Source organism: Malaclemys terrapin, chromosome 11, assembly GCF_027887155.1.
Source record: "Malaclemys terrapin pileata isolate rMalTer1 chromosome 11, rMalTer1.hap1, whole genome shotgun sequence".
Lineage (NCBI taxonomy): Eukaryota > Metazoa > Chordata > Testudines > Emydidae > Malaclemys > Malaclemys terrapin.
Genome location: NC_071515.1, coordinates 6,130,608 through 6,149,891, shown reverse-complemented (window position 1 = coordinate 6,149,891; position 19,284 = coordinate 6,130,608). Strand labels below are relative to the sequence as shown.

The 19,284-nt window shown below is 36.5% G+C and overlaps 1 protein-coding gene across 5 annotated transcripts in view; it reads left to right on the top strand.

The window, feature by feature from the left end:
- The window catches only part of AGAP1 (ArfGAP with GTPase domain, ankyrin repeat and PH domain 1), a 661,893-nt gene that overhangs the window by 292,279 nt on the left and 350,330 nt on the right, over window positions 1-19,284 (top strand). For 4 of the 5 annotated variants that reach the window (XM_054043261.1, XM_054043262.1, XM_054043260.1 and 1 more), the window contains one exon: window positions 2,077-2,211. The exons of the other annotated variant lie outside the window; for it this stretch is intronic. In XM_054043261.1, coding sequence (XP_053899236.1) covers window positions 2,077-2,211 — 135 coding nt within the window. The remainder of the gene's footprint in view (window positions 1-2,076; window positions 2,212-19,284) is intronic. 5 annotated transcript variants of the gene reach the window in all.

The following is a 19,284-nucleotide window of genomic DNA, read 5'->3' as shown; positions in this document are numbered from 1 at the left end:
AACTACTTCAGTTAACATTTCCAGAGGGAAATGTTATCAGTTATGTATGTACTATGTTACAGTAGGACATTGATTGCAACTCACTATATTGAAGATAGCATAACAGTTGCTATTACATTCCCCTGTTTTCAGTTGCTCATTACTAACTGACATTTTGATCTTTGTGGATGAAATTTTCCAGAAATGATCTCTGCACATAGGTGAGTGGATTTTGAAAGTTAGAGCAAAAATGGTTCAGTCTTTTTGAACACAAAGAGAAGGAAATCAGTAATCTTCTTCCTATAATAAAATAATTCTTGCAACCTATTCAGATCAGCCCTACAGCTAAAATGCCTGACAATTTAGTATTGAGATTTGCATGGAGAATAGTCCTCACTGAGGAGTATTGCATGCCTTATTACATCAGAAAATGGGTTTGATTTCTCTGGCCTTTAAAATGGCATTTTGAGCATGTACAGAACGTGTGTTTGCTAAGCTCATTAATGGTATAATCCAAATCCATTGACTTGAATGGACTTTGGATCAGGCCCTGAGTGTAAATCTAAGGAAAGATGGGCAATGCATGTATGCATAGCCACTTTAATTTTGCAGTAAACTGGGCTATTTACCTATGCCCAGACCTGTGCAAAGGCTTCTGAGGACTATTTCAAGTTGCGGTGGTTGTAAGAAGGGCTGCTGTATATTGGATGTGTAGTGGTCAAGAAAAGGGAACTGTCCGACTTGTGAAGTGTGCAAGTGAGGTCTCCTAACTGCCGCCTTATACCTAGGCAGGATGGCTGGAGATATATACTCAGGTAAGCTAAATGTAAACTAAACTTAATGCATAGTTTGTGGGATGTGTAGGGGCTGAACCAAGGTTTTGCAGAATCTGTAAGGAGGGAAGAACTCCTGTGGCCCTTGTAATGTCTGCAAGGACTGTGGTGAGAGAGTTGAATTATGGAATTTACACTATACATTTTGGAACCCGGTAGAGTTCTGTTGCCCTTGGTCCTTAGCCAAGTCTTAACTTTTATTTTTTCCATATTTTTATTTCTTAAAATTAACAGACAACACTATCCAACAATACTACATGAAGAGGCCATTAATATTGGTGGTTAAACACTCAAGTGAAGAAGTGTGCTTATGCGTTATGGTAGTATCATCATTTCCGTGGCCCTACATCCTACTACTCTGTATATCAGACTGTCCATGAAAGTCATTTTTACATCATACTTAGCATATTAGTCAATGTGCTGGCGTTAATAAGGGATCTAAAAGTAATTTGCTTCCTTAAAGGATTACAGCAGTATTGGTTGTATTTTGTTAATATATCTTACTCTAAGTATATTATTACTATTTAATACAGCTAAATATATTTCACCTGGTAGCCTTATATGCATTTTTAAGGTAACTTAGGGGGAAAAGATACAATTCTAATTGGAAAATAAATTGTATCAGTGACTTGAAGATTAGTATAGAACTATGAACTTTGAAAACAAATTTTTCACTAATTACAGAGTTAAACGGTATTTTAAAGTACAGCCAGTTCTCTACTTGACTTTATTAAGACAGCTTGTTAGGTCACAATTAAAAGTACAATGTAGTAGAAATCATTGAAAAAAGAAATACTGATAATAGTACTCGGTTTTTCCTGTGTTTCCTGAGAAGAGTCCAAAATGCACCTCTGAACAATACTTGTATTGTGGAATATTACTAGAGGAAACATTGTCCCTTTAAATGTATTGTATATGGGTGCAGAGGAAAATTTATGATATTTACATGTCTTAGAAGGTAGAGAATTTATATAAAAAGGCAGTTTGTGTTGGATGTATATTATATGCAAAAAGGGAAAGTTACGGTTATGCAATCTTAAATTGACAGGACCTGGCTTTTTTGCTGATCTGTGCAACCTTTAGTCTCTTTATGAAGTTTTTTGTATGAATTTCTTTTTAGGATTACATTTAAGCACCTTGTAGGCTCTGTAGGCATAGGTTGTTTTGTAAATATAAACTGCCGCTGTTGAATACAGGATTTGTTATCACGATAAAACTGCTAATGCTGTTGCTTTTTTTTCCTCTCTGCATGCTGTTACTATAGATGCTATAAGCTCTAATAATCCACGTGTTATTGATGATGCCAGAGCAAGAAAGCTGTCGAACGATTTGAAGAGATGCACTTACTATGAAACCTGTGCTACTTACGGGCTGAATGTGGAAAGGGTCTTCCAAGATGGTAAAGATGGATTTTTTTTTTCAACTCAGTATCTCACAGCATACTGTAACCAAAGTGTTCTCCAGATAAATGACCACTGCCTACTATATAGTTCAGAAGATTTAATCCTGGTTGAGATTTTTTTATTTTGGTAACACCTAGAGTCTCATTGGGATTGGTCAGCACTGTGCATACACATACAGCCTTCTGTACTCCAGTTGTCTCCAGCTGCTGGGTTCAGTCCCTTCCTGGTTGGAAAGAAACAATACATTAGAACCATAATATCATGAGTACGTTTGTTATTTATGCAGATTATATTTATATCTACTTAAGAAATGTCTTCATGCAGGTATACTATATAACAGACACTGAATTTGTGTGACTGTGAGTAATCTTTTATGTAATTACCCCCACTTAATAGACATGTATAATAAAGATATAACTAAACACATTTTTAAAAATTGAGAGTAGAATATGAAATCTGATGAGATAAATAAAATGCATAAGATCAGTATTAAAATTCTCTCATGGCATCCACATAACTGTTATCAATTGACAATTTCACCTAGCCATCAGAGTAGAATTGAGTTTTAGGGAGGGATTTAAAAGACAGGGAGTAGTGACTTTATGGTCTAGTGTGAGAAGATGTTCCAACTAATTAATACAGCATGGAAGAAAAACAATAAATATGTAACTTGACTCACAATTGTTTACTTGGACAGTTACTCCTGGAAAAAGCTCCATTGTGTACCTGAGGGGAAAACACAATGGCCAAATAAATAAAACAAAAAATGGAAAAGAAATATGCAGTTCCTAAATGTCTTCTGTGTATGAAACAAGTCTCTGTGCTCCCTCTAGTGGTAGTTCCACATACTGTGTATATTTGAGATATCTTCTATCTTCCACTGGACTAATCAATACGTTACTTTATCCCCAACTGTAAACTGGCCACTACAGAAATTATTCTAATTTTTAAAGAAAAAAATTTAATTATTTAAAACTATTTCCTGAAGTTCCTGATCTCTGCCATGTTCTAGTCTCTGGGTTTTCTCTTGTAAGAACCATAGTTTACATGAGATGCCATCTCATCAATAAGTGTCTAAGGTTATGTCTACACTACATACTACTTTTGCTGGCATGTAGTATATGTGTAGCTACATGCTGCAGTGAAAAGCAGCCCTAGTCCACACTACAGTGTGTCGCTATATGTGTCAGGGAAAGGCTCTGGCAGCTGCCTCTCCCCTGCTAGAGCCTTTCCCTATTGCAGGAATGTTTCCCTGTGGTGAGTCAGGGCTCCAGCCATGGGGAGCTGCCCGAGCCTTTCTCTATTGCCTCCCCAGTGCCAGAGCCTTCCTTTGTGGTGGAGAAAGCTCCATCAGTGGGGAGATAGCAGCACACTACACAGCTAAAAATAACAGTGTAGCTAGGAAGGCACTGCTTGAGGTAGTACATACATACCCACACCTTTCACGTGTCTTCACTTGCCTGAGCCATTCCTCACTGGCTACACTGCTGTTTATACCCCTGCTAGGGTGGCTACGCAGGTGTGGACACTACATACCACCAAAAATGGCATATAGTGTAAACTAGCGTAAGTGCTGTACGTGCAAAAGAAGTGAGGAAAAATAGACCAAACGGACTTTCTGTAAGTGGAAGTACTGAAGTGAATTGCTCTCGGTTTAAATTCCAAATGGAGAGGTTATTTTTATTCTTAATAGTTCAGCTAATACAATTTGTTTACCCACATTTTCTTAGAGTATTGAGGAGAAATCCACTGTGTTCTCTTCGTATTCCCTGTATCAAAGATTAATTTCTAAGATTTTGCGTGCAAAAAATAAAAGTTAAATGTCCTTGTTTGCGATTAGCTGCAGTTTATTTTTCATTACATATACCCTAAAATCTTTTGGGATTCCATCCCCTCTCATTTCTCTCAGAACTCTTGGGAGATGGAACTTGTAGAATTATACAGTGATACAACTCCTCCACTTGCACATATTTGTACTGGATGAGCTGGTTATTACATACTGTGGCCTTCTCCTAGAATGTTAGTGATGCTATGTAGTGAATACAAGGAGTAAATATACTGTGGGAAAACATTGTTAGAATATGTGAAGTGGTGGTGAATTTTAAATGTTCAGTATGCTGAGTGGCATAGAATTGCCTATACATAAAAAAGTGAAGTGTTTTTCAGACTAGGACAACAGCCCCTATTCCCATTGAAGTCAGTGAGAGTTGTGCCGTTGACTTCAATAAAAGAAGAGGTAACTTTGGGCCAAAAAGAAAAATTTATGGCAGATAATACAAATCCTGATCAATGGCCAATTGATTAACTGATTTCAGACATCTTCGGAGAAATACTTACCAAGATGAAATATGATTTACCTGTGATTTACAGCTGTGGGAAACACCGGATTCAATTTAGTCTTTATGAAATGATGCAGTGATCCTTTAGAAACAAAATTACAGTTCCTTGAAAGTGAAGAGGTCTTATGATACCATATGTCAGTGCTTTGCCTTATGTAACGATGATTACGGGGGGGAGTGGGGAGGAGAATAGTCTTCTTAAGATGTAAGGTTTTATCCTTATAGGAATATGCCTGAGTAATTCCCAATAGTGCTCTGAGAAAATCAATGTGTGTAATGAGGAAAATCTTATGCAATTATTTTGTGTCTTTGTCACTGTCTTTTTGGCTGAAGAACAAAAAACATTTTGTGAAGCCATATTTAATAGGTAAGGAAAATCAACCATTTTTGAAAGGTCCTGTATTTAAAATATATTGTGTTCTATTTTAATTTCTGTACTGGATGGCAGGTGGTGTTAAGGGCTATTTAATTTTTGTATGTATACTTCACCTAATTTACTGAGGGTGCCCACAATATGTCACTACTAATGCACTAAAACGTCTAAAAGGTTGTCCATTGTAAGAGATTTTCGGTGGAGAGATGGCAGACATGGAAAATTTTAGCTTCTTGTAGCTGTTTTGAACATGCTGTGTTAATGTTTTATTAGCTTTTATATAGCACTTTGTATGGTCGAAACTCTGTACAGACATTCAGTTGTTATCCCTCCTCTCCTGTGCTTCCCACTGGTGATATTGAAATAGGTGGCGGTAAGAATGATTATCCTCATTTTATGTATGAAGAGTCTGAGGCCCCAATGCTGAAAGTTACCTAAACACCCACCTAACTTTAAGTATTCCATTGAATTGAGTACAGCTGTTCACATGCTTAAAATTAAGCATGTGCTGGACTACTTTACCATGTCAGATCTTGAAGTGACTTGTCCAAGGCAGCATGGCAAATAAGTGACATAACCAGAATTAGAACCAAGGAGCTCTTGGATTCCCACCCTCCATCATTCCTCACCCAGGCCACTTTCAATATTAGGAGGAGGAGGAGTGGGGGAGGGGTGGGAGTGGGCGAGGGGTAGTGGTGATAGTAGTAATCGGGGATGGGTGGTGCTGATGGTAGTTACTGTTTGTTCAAGCACTTTACAAAACAGGAATACATTATCCCATGCCTGAAGTCTAATTCTAGGGAACTCCTATGATGAGCATGTATAGGAAAAAAACAAAACAAGGAAAGAATGGGATGAGTGAAGGCGTATTGTAAGCAATAAGATTAAGCTCTGATCCAGTATAGGCATGCAAACATTTTCATGGCCCAGTTACAATTTTAAAATTCTATTTAATTAAAAGTTTTTGACTTGATGCTTGAAGCCTTTGTAGAATGTCAATTTTTAAGAAAGATTTGATGGTTGTACCTAACATAACTGTGTGATGAGTGATAACCTAATGAGTGTGGTAATTCCTAATAAAATTTGGTGGTAGAACAATTTCTCTGTATCTATGGAACAAACAGGCTTTAAAACATGACCTTTTTTGCAAAATCTTCACCAATTAAGCAGTCTTCAGAAAGTACTGTACACAGTATGCTTCAGGCATGCAGCAAGTTACCAGAATGTATGTCAGGAAACTGGTTAATGGAGCCATTAATAAGACAAGTTTATAGGTCCCAAAATTTAATTGTAAAACACACCAGTTCAATAAATATCTCCTCTTGGATTTTACGTATACAGTAACTCCTCACTTAAAGTTGTAGTTCTGTTCCTGAAAAATGTGACTTTAAGCGAAACGATGTTAAGCGAATCCAATTTCCCCATAAGAATTAATGTAAATGAGGGGGCTAGGTTCCAGGGAAATTTTTTTCACCAGACAAAAGACTAATTTTATATATATATATACACATACACATACACATACACATACACACACACACACACACACACACACACACACACACAGTATAAGTTTTAAACAAACAATTTAATACTGGTACACAGTGATGATGATTGTGAAGCTTGGTTGAGGTGGAGGAGTCAGAGGGTGGGATATTTCCCTTACTGCTAAATGATGAACTAGCAATTGGCTGAGCCCTCAAGGGTTAACTCTCTCTCTACACAAGACAGCAGGAATGGAGGGAGATATGCGCATTTCCCTTAAGTACCCTGCCTTGTTAATTAGATCAGCTTGCTGAGAGGCAGCTGCTGCAAGCTCCCTCTGTCCTGAGTCCTGATCTGTCCCCCCTGCTCTATGGATGATGGGGTAAGCAGGGTGCAGGGGGGAGGGGGACACCCTGACATTAGCCCCCCTCTTTCTTCTCTCTCCCCCCCCACCCCGGGCAGCAAGCAGGAGTCTCGGGGAGCAGCACATGGCAGTGGGGGGAGGGACACAGCTGAATAGCAGGCAGCTGCTGCACCGGGAACTTAGGGGAGCAAGGAGCTGATGGGGGGCTGCCGGTCCACCTTGGTTCCAAGCCCCCACCAGCTAACTGCAACAGGCTGCTCTTCCTGCAAGCAGTAGACAAAGCTGGCGACTGCCAAACGATGACGTTAGAAGGGAGTATTACACAACTTTAAACAAGCATGTTCCCTAATTGATCAGCAACGTAACAACGAAACAATGTTAACCAGGAGGACTTTAAGTGAGTAGTTACTGTAGATTTTTATCACTTTGTGTTAAGCTGATGGGGGTAGGTAACACTCTCTATTAGATATCTCATAAGCCTTCACAACTGTTTGTTGTTTGTATTAATATGTGTTTATGATCATCACTATTATTATACAGATGAATATGTGCTGTCTAGTCACCTTTTTTCTTATTCTCCTACTTCTTCCTTGTCTTTATTGTCCTGTCATTCTGTTTTAGATTTTCCAGTAATGGCGCATGGTAGTAAGCATTGTATAAAGAATAGAATTTTAGAATTGGTAGTAGATAAAAATTTTTAGCATTAGGTTTGGAGCTCCCGTGTTAGAATTCGAGTCATATTTTAAAAATGACCTGTAAATTTGCACCCACAAATACTTGTGGGTATAGGTGATGGAATATAGTCATCTACCAGGTTACTTCCACTATCAGGAAATTAGGCTACATAAATTCAAGTTCAGAATTTCTATATTCCTACCCAATAGCAACCCTAGGTTTTTCATCTTTTCCGGTTGGAATTTAATTTTATTATTTGTCCACTTTTTAAAAATATCTTTGTTCTCCTGTGTATTTTCTGCCTTGACAGATGTTGGTAAATCCTCCTAATTAAATTTCATCTGCAAACTTCAGTAAAGCGCTGTTTGCTCCTTCATTCAGATATTGTTAAGTAAGACTGGACGGAAAATTGATTTTTGCATTAACCACCTGCATACTCTCACACACTTGATTGGCTGCTGTTGACCCATAAACATTGATGATCTTTTTGCCACTTTTCAGTCTACTTCATTGTTTCGGTCAATAAGCAAATTGAATTTTTTTAAGTAAAATTTTGTGAAATGGTATCTCATGCTTTATGAAAATCCAAATATATTGCATCTAGCATGTTCTATTAACGTGATGGAAATTTTGCTCTTGACTTAAATCACATTTGTCTCGGAAAATCTATTCTTTATAAGTTTGTTGCTTTGTTAATATATCAATGGTATTTTCTAGGATTAGGTAGTCGTTAATGATTCTTCTCAAAATTATTTTTCTTTGAAATTTGAATTGTAGAAATGTGAATGGTCAGGACAGCGTGATTTTATCTTTTTTTTGAAATCTGTTCTGTTTGCTTTAGTCTTACTGTTCAGTATCCTCATGGTGGTTGGTGATTTTTCAGAAGTGATTATTTGTGGCATAATAAATGCATCTAATTCTCTCAGTTCCTTAAGATCCATAAATCTGGTCTGTCTGATGTGTTTATGTTCGGACTTTCTCTTATGTGATTTTCATTGGAAGTTATTTTTGCTTGGTCATCTTCTCTGACTAATTGTTCAAACTTCATTACATCGAAATGGAGGGGTTTTTTTTTAACATGATAAATAAAAGCCTGGATTTGCTGCTCTTCTGCATTGTCTTCTATGGGATTACTGTGAGACAGGGCACTCTTCGGTGTGAGTAAGGGTGGCAGAATCAGGCCATAAATTACTGCTCTAAATAAAAGAAAATGGGTTTTATCTTTGTGGTATTCTGTGACAAACTTTTACAGGTCATAGGCTGTTTATATATATTTTGGTAGTAGGAAAAATTGAGTGAAGTTTTTTTTTTATAAAAGTACAATAGGTCTTTTAAAAGATCTCCTCATTAAGATGTAATTCTCTTTTGCCACACATCAAAATAGTTTTATCAGTGAAACTGAAAATGATTATTTTAATATTTCTTGTCAGCACAGTATTGTACTGTCTGTGTTCTGCCCCAGGACGTCTCTCTAATTACATTAGCCTGCTTGAATTAGCTTGATGTACCCTTAATACTTAAGAATTGCTTTTATTTTTGCTCATGATGTATTCATAATTGCATGTCTTTTTGTTTTCTTTCCTTCAGATGTTCTGTTTTTTTGACGCATTTAACCCCATGCTATGTACCTATCTCAATGTACACCAACAGAGACGAATGTCAAAGTGCTATCTGCCTGTGTAGTTTGCTTGTATCAGGTGCAAACTGATTTAAAGTTGTTAATGTGAGCCTATAATTTGAGTTTAATGGACAGCCTGATACTGTAGTTTAGCAATCAATTTATTTTTCTTTTGCACTTAACAGTTGTGGAAGTTGGAGACAGTTGCATATTTTTATAAGCACAGTTTAAACATGAACATCATGCAGGGTTACTATTCCTCACTAATACATTGTTGTTAATATAAATTAAAGTTATACTGAACATAGATATGTTTACAGGTTTTTTCACATTTCTAAATTTCTGGGGTATTTCTCTTTTAAATCAATTGCTTTAAGAATATGAGCTACTCACTTTGGTAGTGGTAATGCACAATTTTTCAGTAGAGATCCAGCATTGCTGAAATTTCAAGTGTTGCTTACTGTCTAATTGTTAAAGTGCCGCTAGACAAATTAGAGCAGGCCCTGGAAATAAGTCATCACTTGAATGGAATCTTTCAATGTGATTTAATTATCCCAATTACTGTGGGTAGTGTGGCTGCAATCATGTCTAATGAAAGGTGAATTCCTTAGCTTCTGAAATAGTTCAGAACATGTGCCAAAGGAGGAGGGAAAAGGTACAAGGCTCAGAAAATAGCTTGTTTAGCTAGGGATCTAGTACGATAACTGGTGGGGTACTTGTATGGCTGTGTGCAAGATCTAGCCTCTTAAATCAGTTCTGCTGCTGCTGACTCTAGCATTTTTCCTTTTCTAATTGACCACATATTAGCTGTTACCACTAACAGTCACTACCAAAGGCTTAATGTAGTGATGAGGTTGTAGACTTGATTGCACTGTGTTCTGAGTTATTTGAACCAGGTGTAAAAACCTCAAAGTTGGATGAGGAGAAAATTGACCGCAGTTTATAATTTGTGCCCTTTGCTATGTCCCCCTTACTGTGTCAGGTTGAAGAAATCTGGAAGTGGAGCTGTTGGAATCCTGAAATGCCTACTGAAAATTAAATTGATTTTGTTTGATGCAGTATATATCCAATGTGGTATATATGTCAAAAGTATATTTTATTTCCCAGTCCTGCCCACTGTAGTACTGACCCAACTGCTTGAGCAGAAAGGTATTTTAAAGTGTAAACTACAATCTCTGTTAAAGGATAAGGATGACGTATTAGTGCTTATACATTTGGATTACAGGGAGAGGCTGTCACTCGCTATCAATCTTATAAAGTCAGTTTTTACAGATATATTTTCATTAAGAAATGTTAATCAGCTTAATGGGTAGAGAATAAAGTCTTAGTCCTATTTACGCTGACAGATTTTAGGAAGAGGCAATCTTCACTCTTATACTAGCTGTGGCCCCAAGGGTTCCTCAGTTGGAAGTCAGATGCTGGAGCAATGTGGATCCAAAGTGCTATGCAGAGCAAGGGAGCAGGTCCTCTGGCTTCTGTAATTACTTCGATTTCAGTAATGTACAGCTGTGACCTTTCGGTAGAATGCTTATGGCTACAGTACAGCATCTGAAATGACATGTGGCCCTGATTACCCATTAGCCAGACTAGTCAACGCTGGACAGTATCAGCCTGTTTAAATTCTGAATTGCTGCAGTGCAGCAGTAGCACGGGGGCATTAATCCTTTGGCTCTAGTTAGTCTCAGGTATTTGTACTTTTCCCATTTATTTTAAGTAGCTATTTGCGTCATATGAAGGCACATTTTAGTGTAAAAAATTTTTTCATGGAAATAAAACATACGACACGTTTATTTGACCAGTATTCATGAGCAGCTAATCGTTATGGCACAATATTTAAGATCTGTATCTCAACTTGCTACATTCTTACGCTCAATCTAAGACTAACATGACAGGATAAAGATTGCAGTTTTGATGTAGTCCATAAAATACTTGGTAAACTCAGTGTGGAAGTAGAAGTAATTATGTATCTATTATTTGGCCCTTTTTCTGCTAATGGTCTGTCCTAACTAGTACAGTATGTTTCTGTAGTGGATTAATTGAAGAGTATTCAATATCTAATTTCATTATAGAAAATGCATAGAGAAGAAGCATGCCAGTCCATGAAGGTTGTTTTTGTTTGGGTGTTATAAAAACATTTGTCTTCTCTTGTTAACTTGATTTGGAGAATAAGGTTTTTTGAAGTAGCTACTGCTTTTTGCCTCTTGTGTAATGTCTTCTTCATTTCCCTATAGGCGTATACATACTTATATATAAAATCTAGTGAATGCCTCCTGGAGACATACAAATTATAGTATATCCCCTTTACTAAAGATGTTAAAACAAGTTTTCAAAGTGTACCATATTTATAAGACTTTAACATTCTTGGGACAAACCCTTATACTGACATTAAATATATGGTAAAATTTTCAAAGATTCCTAAGTCCCTCTGAATGTCAAAAATGCTTAGACTCCTAAGTCACTTAGATGCTTTTGTAAAATTTTACCCCGAAGGACTAGATTATTTTGTATTTTATTTACTAAGCTTAGTTTGGAGCAATTACGGAAGAAACTACCTAGCATTGAGTTAGTTTTGTTTTTTGCATAATTATTGTGTGTATATGGAATATAGAATGTTTTTCTACCAGCAGAACTTGGATATTTTATCAAATATTGTGGAAAAAATAAAGCATCTTGTAATTTAGGAAGAGGTCACTAGGGAGCAGTGTAACAGTATCCAAGGATTGCTTTTATGCAGCTTCCCCTCCTCCCTGTTACTGTTGAGAATACAGGCATAATAAAACTAACACACTGGTTTAAGAGATCATTTAGACCTGCAATAAGACACACTCCATAAAGTATGAGAAGTTATTGGATCAGCAGTATACAGAAGTAGAAGTTAAAAAGAAAAAAAAAATGTTTTTAACTCCTTGGAAAAATGAAGGGGAAAGGAGTAGAAAGGTTTAAATAGTATAGAAAACTGGAATCTCTCTGGATTTCTGCAGCCCATTAAAAACAAAAAGTGAAGGTCGAGATCCAGTAAATGACTCATTTGGTATTATAATATTAAAAGAATTTAAATCTCCCCATGTGCCTATTGGAATCTTGGGCATCTACCCAAATTTTTCCATTGTGAAGACTCCATTCTGGAGGCCCCATGTTACTGTCACTGTAGTATTAGGTTGGATTATCTTCATAATAAATTAACTCTGCTCTTAAATTGGCCAGCGGGACTGTAGCAGCATGCTATGTATTCTGCAGGACAATGGCCTAGCATTCCAAATGTTACAATGCACTGAAGTTAGCTGAAGGTGCTTAAATTTTTTTTCAAGTCAGAGCCCTTTATGAATGAAATAAGAAAAAAGAGTCCAAGCAGTGCGATATATCTCATATTATTTATGTTGATATTAAATTCAATTTAAATTTCTATGGGCATGTGTTTTCAACATATGCTGTTCCTAAATTTGGAGTTTGCATGATGCTGCAGGATTTTGTATTAACAATGTTGCATTGCAGAAGTAGTTGAAGGAAAGTGGGAGACTTTGGCACAGGGTACAGTAAAGATGGGAGGGTCTGGCAAGCTGGAAAGGATGAGAGTTGGTTTGGGTGTTAGTTGCTTATAGGGGATATATTTACTATTTACTTTCTTCCTGTAGACAAATACCTCGTTTGGGAGGTGGTGGAGGCGGTTGAGTTGATTTTCTAGTTCCCTGTACCATTAACTCTAGACAACGAGCAGGCACCCTCAGCCTCCATTCTGGCAACAAGACAGATACTTGCTAGTTAGATGTTTCTGCTAAAATGATCAGCAGCTTGATTTTTAAATGACATAGGTGTGGTTTTTTGTGTGTAGGGTTTTTTGGGGGTTTGGTCAGTCTCTAGTCATAAAGAAGAGCAATGACTGTGTGATGATTGATGTCATTTCAGAGTGTCCAGCATATACTTACTGTTGGAATGTGTCCAGCATATACTTACTGGAATCCATAAACTGTCCTGCATGCTGGATTTGCTATATAGGATGGCTTAAGAAATTTGCTCAGTACCTCACAGACAAATAAGAAAAGCATGTTCCTGCCCTGAAGAACTTACAGTCAAAATATAAGACACAGTGAAAGTGATTAAAAACAATGGGAGAAAGGAAGCACACATGTTACAAATGTAAGGTTATTTAGGTGTGTCTTAAGCAAGTCTTAAATTGCTAAGTTATGTGCATATTGCTTTTTAAAATCCAATTAAATCTAATTTTAATAGGCTTTTTTAGGGGGAATGGAGCAGTTGACAGGAGTTTGGGAAGGAATGTGAAAGTGGGCAGGGACTGGGAGAGCAGGGAGATGGGGAAGAGATGATGGGGCAGAGAGGGCTGGGAGGGACACAGTGTTGAGAGAAGCTGAGTATCCGGAATAAGAGAATGAGAAGCATGGTGGGTAGATGGATAGAGTGAGATGTCATTGGCTGGTTCTAATAGAGATTTGCATTCAGAGGGGTCAGTGCCCTGCTGAATTTGAAAGAATACAGGTCTTGATATTACAGAAGCCTGAGCCCCCTGGAGATTTTGAGCTCCACACTTGTCAGACTCAGCTGAGAAGGTTGTTTCATGGTGGTGATCTGCCACTTGGATCTATTGATCTTTGGGCTGACTGTCCCAGGATCCAGTGATGGGAATGGTATGTAATCTTTCATGCAGGTTATAAAAATTTAGCTTTGGGGGAAAGACTTGACTTAATAATGCCAGGTGCTTTGGGGTTTTGTTTCCTTTCTAGCTACTAGTTAAGATTAAGGTTAGTATCACATTACATTTATTTCTAGCCTATATCAAACTGTATTCTTATGTTACACTTAGTAATTGAATCTGGTTTCTGCTGTTGTTCTTCACTAAATACCATGTTAAATTTATTGTTGCTATTAAATGCAGACTGTTAGCACAGTATAAGATTCTGCATAAATACCTGTCTACAGTATAATGCCCTGTTATTTAAGGTGGTATGCAGCAGTATCTTTTAAAAAAGGTATTACACGTACATTTCTATTGCTAATCTGTTTCTGCTGTATTGTTATTTTGCAGGCTGCAGTATCCGTTTATTTCAGTTTTGCTGTTAACACACTGTGAAAACATGCTGCTGCTAAGTGTTATTGAATCAGATCTTGCAGAGTTTTATTCTGAATAGATTGGAAATAAGCAGCCATCCTGTCAGTTTGAGAGAGGTGAGGTTATAAAAACCATCCTGCTGTTAGGTTTTGAGTGTAAGATTTCCTGGTGGGACCAGTGGAAGAGGTTGAACAGAGGAATGATAAATTCCCAGATTCAATGCCAAGGGATCTGAATCACAGTCTGATTATTTAACTTTGCTTATCGAGTTATTCTGCAAACTCAGGATGTTCCGTTGCAGGGGATGTATCTGAATGCAAGAATAAGGAATACAGCTCACTTTTTGTAATGGTTGCTAGCTAGACTTAATTAAGCTCTGCTTTCAGCTGTTGCTAATGATGTTGTAATAGGGGCAGGTTGAGTTCACCACAAGGTTAGATAAGGGCCAGGAAGGGCTTCACCAGAGCATATACTGCTTTAAGTGGTAACCATTTAAATCCCTTTATCACATTGACATCCTTTTCCTTACTTCTGACAGTATTATTTTCCGAAGGACCTTCTAAACTACTGCTCATTTTCAGCACAGGTGCCAACTTTCACGCGGTAAATAACCACCCCGACTTCCACAATAAGCCAAAAATCAAGCTAATCCCATTTCAAAACAAGGCCAAAACGAGCCAATCCATAAGAACCCTACACACTATGTGACTAGATCCCCATGGCGTGCAGTCTGGGACTGTGGTGGGCCCACTGTGCACCCCTGACTCTCTCCCCCTTGCTGGGAGCTGATTTAAAAAAAAAATAGAAGCAATAAGCTACAAGCCAAAAGCTAGCCAACAAGCAACTCACAAGCCAATTAAGCCAAAAACAAGCCCAATTTCTGTGTTTTTTCTCACAGATTTGGCATGTCTGATTTTTAGCACTTTTTTTGAGTAGACTATCCTTCACATTGCTCTTTTTTACTATTCTTACTATAAAGGCTGTTGAATTCTATATCTTGCCATATACAGGTTGCTCAAAGCTAGTATTTATCGTGAGGGTTTTAACTGAAGTCCTGAGAGAACTTCTTTAATGCTTACATTTTCTTCAGTAATCCATTGCGCCTGTTCTTAAAAACATATATAAATTGCCACAATCTGTTTTTCAGCAGGGTTGGAGTTTAGCATGACATTGTCTGTGAAGTGTTTGGATTTTTAATTGTCCCTAACGTATCCTTATTCTGTCTGTCTTGCAAGATTTTAATCTTCCAATTGTAAATATGGTGTTTCATTTTTAGTTTGACTTTAATTTAACCTCTGGGTCTTTCACAGATTCATTTCAAACCATGTTCAGTGGCTTGGTAATAGTGAATGAACAGAGTTGAGGTCAAATTGTCAAAAGTGCCTAAGTGCAAAGATCCTTAGCAAGAGGTCAGGATAGGTATAAAGATATCATTATTGTAAGACTTACTCTGTAACAAAAGGGTACAGAATATGAGCTTCCAGCTCAGAATGTCATTAGAACAATGTCACTGCTTGTTAAGTTTCACAACTTTAAACAAGAATTAAACATGTAAGATCAAGAACTGCTGTTAGTAGACTGAGTGGACACAATCCAGGTACACATACCTGTGTACACTCTGGGTGAGCTACTGAAAATGTGTCAAGGTTTAATCTCAATTTGCTGTCAACTTTTCTCACACAGCTTCGTATGCATAGTATACACTCCTCTGCCTTTACTGTGAATTTGTTGATTTTTCGTTTTGAGCCAAACTTTTGTTGATTCCTGTCATATTTTGGTTTGTTTTCTGTGTTTTTTGTAAGCTTAAAATATTTTGATGCAAGTAACTGAATAGTTATTTCATTTTCATCATATACATACACTTGACATTGGCTGCTGTGACTTCTGAGTTGTCGACTGTCAGTCTTATAATATGTCTAAACTTAACATAATCTATTAGTGACATTGATCCTGCTAGTAGACGTGTACGAAGTCCATGTTTTAAACAGAGTTGTATTTATTGAAAAATGTTGCAGTTCAAAAGAAGTGTCTGAACTACTTGGCTAATTCTGCCTTTAAGTACCCATGTGCAACGCCCACTGAAATATTTACTCATAGGGGAGCTACACATGTGTATCCAAAGGCAGAGTTCAGCCTAAACAACCCCACAAAACTTTTCTCTTTCTTCTCTTATGCATGCATATAAAAGTGCATGTGCGCCCGTATGTAATGATTCCATACATCACTTTCCATAAATGAGTGCTTGGACTTAAAATTACGAGCTAAAAATAGGATTGAGTTTTAGGAGTACAAAAGCATTCTGTTTTGTAATTAAAAAATAATACCTTAAAAAATATGGTTCATATCATTTGTGGTTGATTAATAAACGTTGAAAATGGAGGTATTTAATAAACTCTGACAATTGTTTTAACTATAATGATAACAGTAAGTTGCTACAGTACAAAGTATATTATCAAAGTTAGCAGTTGTAGTAATTGCCTGATAAGAATTGTAGCATTTATACCTCATATAATAACTACTGTACTGTTACCCTTAAATATAGGTTTCTCTTTACTCAGTTTTTAGTTAGTTTCGTGTTCTTCTAATGGCTACAGTTCAGAAGTTCAGATCCTGTTAGGTAACAAGCATTTGAAATAAATATTTAGAACAAATAATCTGCACTTGAGTTAAGATCTCTGTTCATTTCATGTCCTTAATTGTTCCATTCTTTGCCATCAAGACATATGTCATGAGAAGCTTTTAAAAGCCATCCAAAAGAGGTTGTGTGTGTGTGTGTGTATGTGTATTCAGTACACTAGTCAAGACACCATGTCTAGGGCTCCATGTTTGTCACAGAGGCCGCGAAAGTCACAGATTCTGTTACTTTTTGTGACCTTCGTGAGTTCTGCGGCAGCCAGTGTGGCTGACCCCAGGTCTGCTGGAGCGGGTGCCCGACAGCCAGCCGCATTGGCCACTGCCTGGTCGGCCAGAGCAGCCGCTTCTTGGTGGTCCCCGGCAACTGGGGCCATTGGCCCCCAGGCACCCCCCCCCGCCCCCCGGTTTAGTATGAGGTATTTATAGTATATGTCATGGACAGGTCATGGACTGTGAATTTTTGTTTATTGCACATGGCCTGTCCATGACTTTTGCTAACAATATTTGTGACTAAATCGTAACCTTAATCTTGTCCACTGTGGTAAAATAGATTTAAATTCTGTAGCAAGGCCCTTAAGTTCTTATTCTAGTGCAGTATTTTGTGGTTAACAGGAAATTTGGCAGCCGCTTCCTGTAACTCCAGAGTGGTTGGTTAATTCAATATAAAGAATAATGCAGTCTGTCAGGATGGATAAAAATAGATGATTTTAAAAATATTTTTTATTTAAATAGGATTTGTTTGAATTCAATACAGATTTCTTTTTTAAAAAATCTTTTTAAAATTAAATTTGAAATCGACAATCTATGTTAAGGCTTACATTTATTATAACTAGGGCTGTCGATTAATCACAGTTAACTCACGTGATTAACTGAAAATTAATTGCAATTAAAAAAAATGATTAATTGCAGTTTTAATTGCATTGTTAAATAGAATACCAGTTTAAATGTATTACGTATTTTTGAATATTTTTCTACTTTTTCAAATATATTGATTTCAATTACAACACAATACAAAGTGTACAATGCTCACTTTGTATTATTGTTTTTATTACAAACATTTGTGCTTTAAAAATTATAAACAAAAGCAATATTATTTTTCAGTTCACCTCATACAAGTACTGTAGTGCAATCTCTTTATCGTGGAAATGCAACTTACAGATGTAGATTTTATTTTGAGTTACATAACTGCACTCAAAAAGAAAACAATGTAAAACTTTAGTGCCTACAAGTCCACCCAGTCCTATTTCTTGTTCAGCCAATCACTATGCTAAACAGGTTTGTTTACATTTATGGGAGATAATGCTGCCCGCTTCTTACAATGTCACCTGATAGTGAGAACAGGCATTTGCATAGCACTTTTATTTTTGAATGCAGTTAAATTTTTTTTTACATAATTCTACATTTGTAAGTTCAACTTTCATGATAGAGATTGCACTACAGGACTTGTATTTTTCAATTCACCTAATACTATTTATTTTGTTTTTTACAGTGCAAATATTTGTAATGAACAAATAAATATAAAGTGAGCAATGTACACTTTGTATTCTGTGTTGGAATTTAAATCAGTATATTTGAAAATGTTGAAAACATCCAAAATATTTAAATAAATGGTATTCTGTTATTGTTTAACAACGCGATTAATCGCACGATTAATCACAGTTAATTTTTAATCATGCAGTTAATCGCAATTAATTTTTAATTGCTTGACAGCCCTAATTATAACCTCTTCAAATCATTTAAATTAAATACAAAAAATAATAAGCAGTAAATTTTTGCTGCCTAGTTTTACAGTCAAACAGTTGAACTGTTGGATGTCACTGGCTAATCACATGGGACCAGAGTTTGTTGAAGTGCTCAACAAGCTTTTGACAGCAGTATCCCCTTCTGCAGGTGCAGACAGAATATTTTCTTCATTTCAGTTTATTTAACTAGTTCAGTTCAATGACAATTTAAATTAAAGTTAAGAAATCAATTGGGAATTGAAAAAGCAAAAAAGCTTTTTCTCCTCTTCTAATCTCTGGATAAAAAACTAAGTGTGAAAGGATGAGATCTACTAGTTCTAAAATCTTGAGGGGCATAGTCACCAGAACCCTTCAATTCAGTGCCTTGACTACAGATATCTCTTTTGTTTAACAAATCAGTTTTAAATGTTTTGATCAACTTTTTTCTTCAACCCAGGACATTTAAGGTAGTCTGATTTAATAATAATGTAATGCAATGCTGCTTTTGTGCATTTTTAATTTAATTGAAATTCCATCTAAATATTGACATCATCTAATAAATAAGAAATGCATCATTTACAATTTTAACGTAAAAATGTAGAAATTAAAATCTAAATAAACATTTAAAGAAATGTGTATAAATATAGTTTATCTTGGTCAGCAAAAAGAAGCACACCACATTTTGTGTAGAGATATATTTAGTCATAAGTTAGCATGTTTTAATGGTTATCAACCTTCTTCAGGAAAACACACACAAAGTACAAATGTAAAACATGATTAAAATCAATCATTTAAATC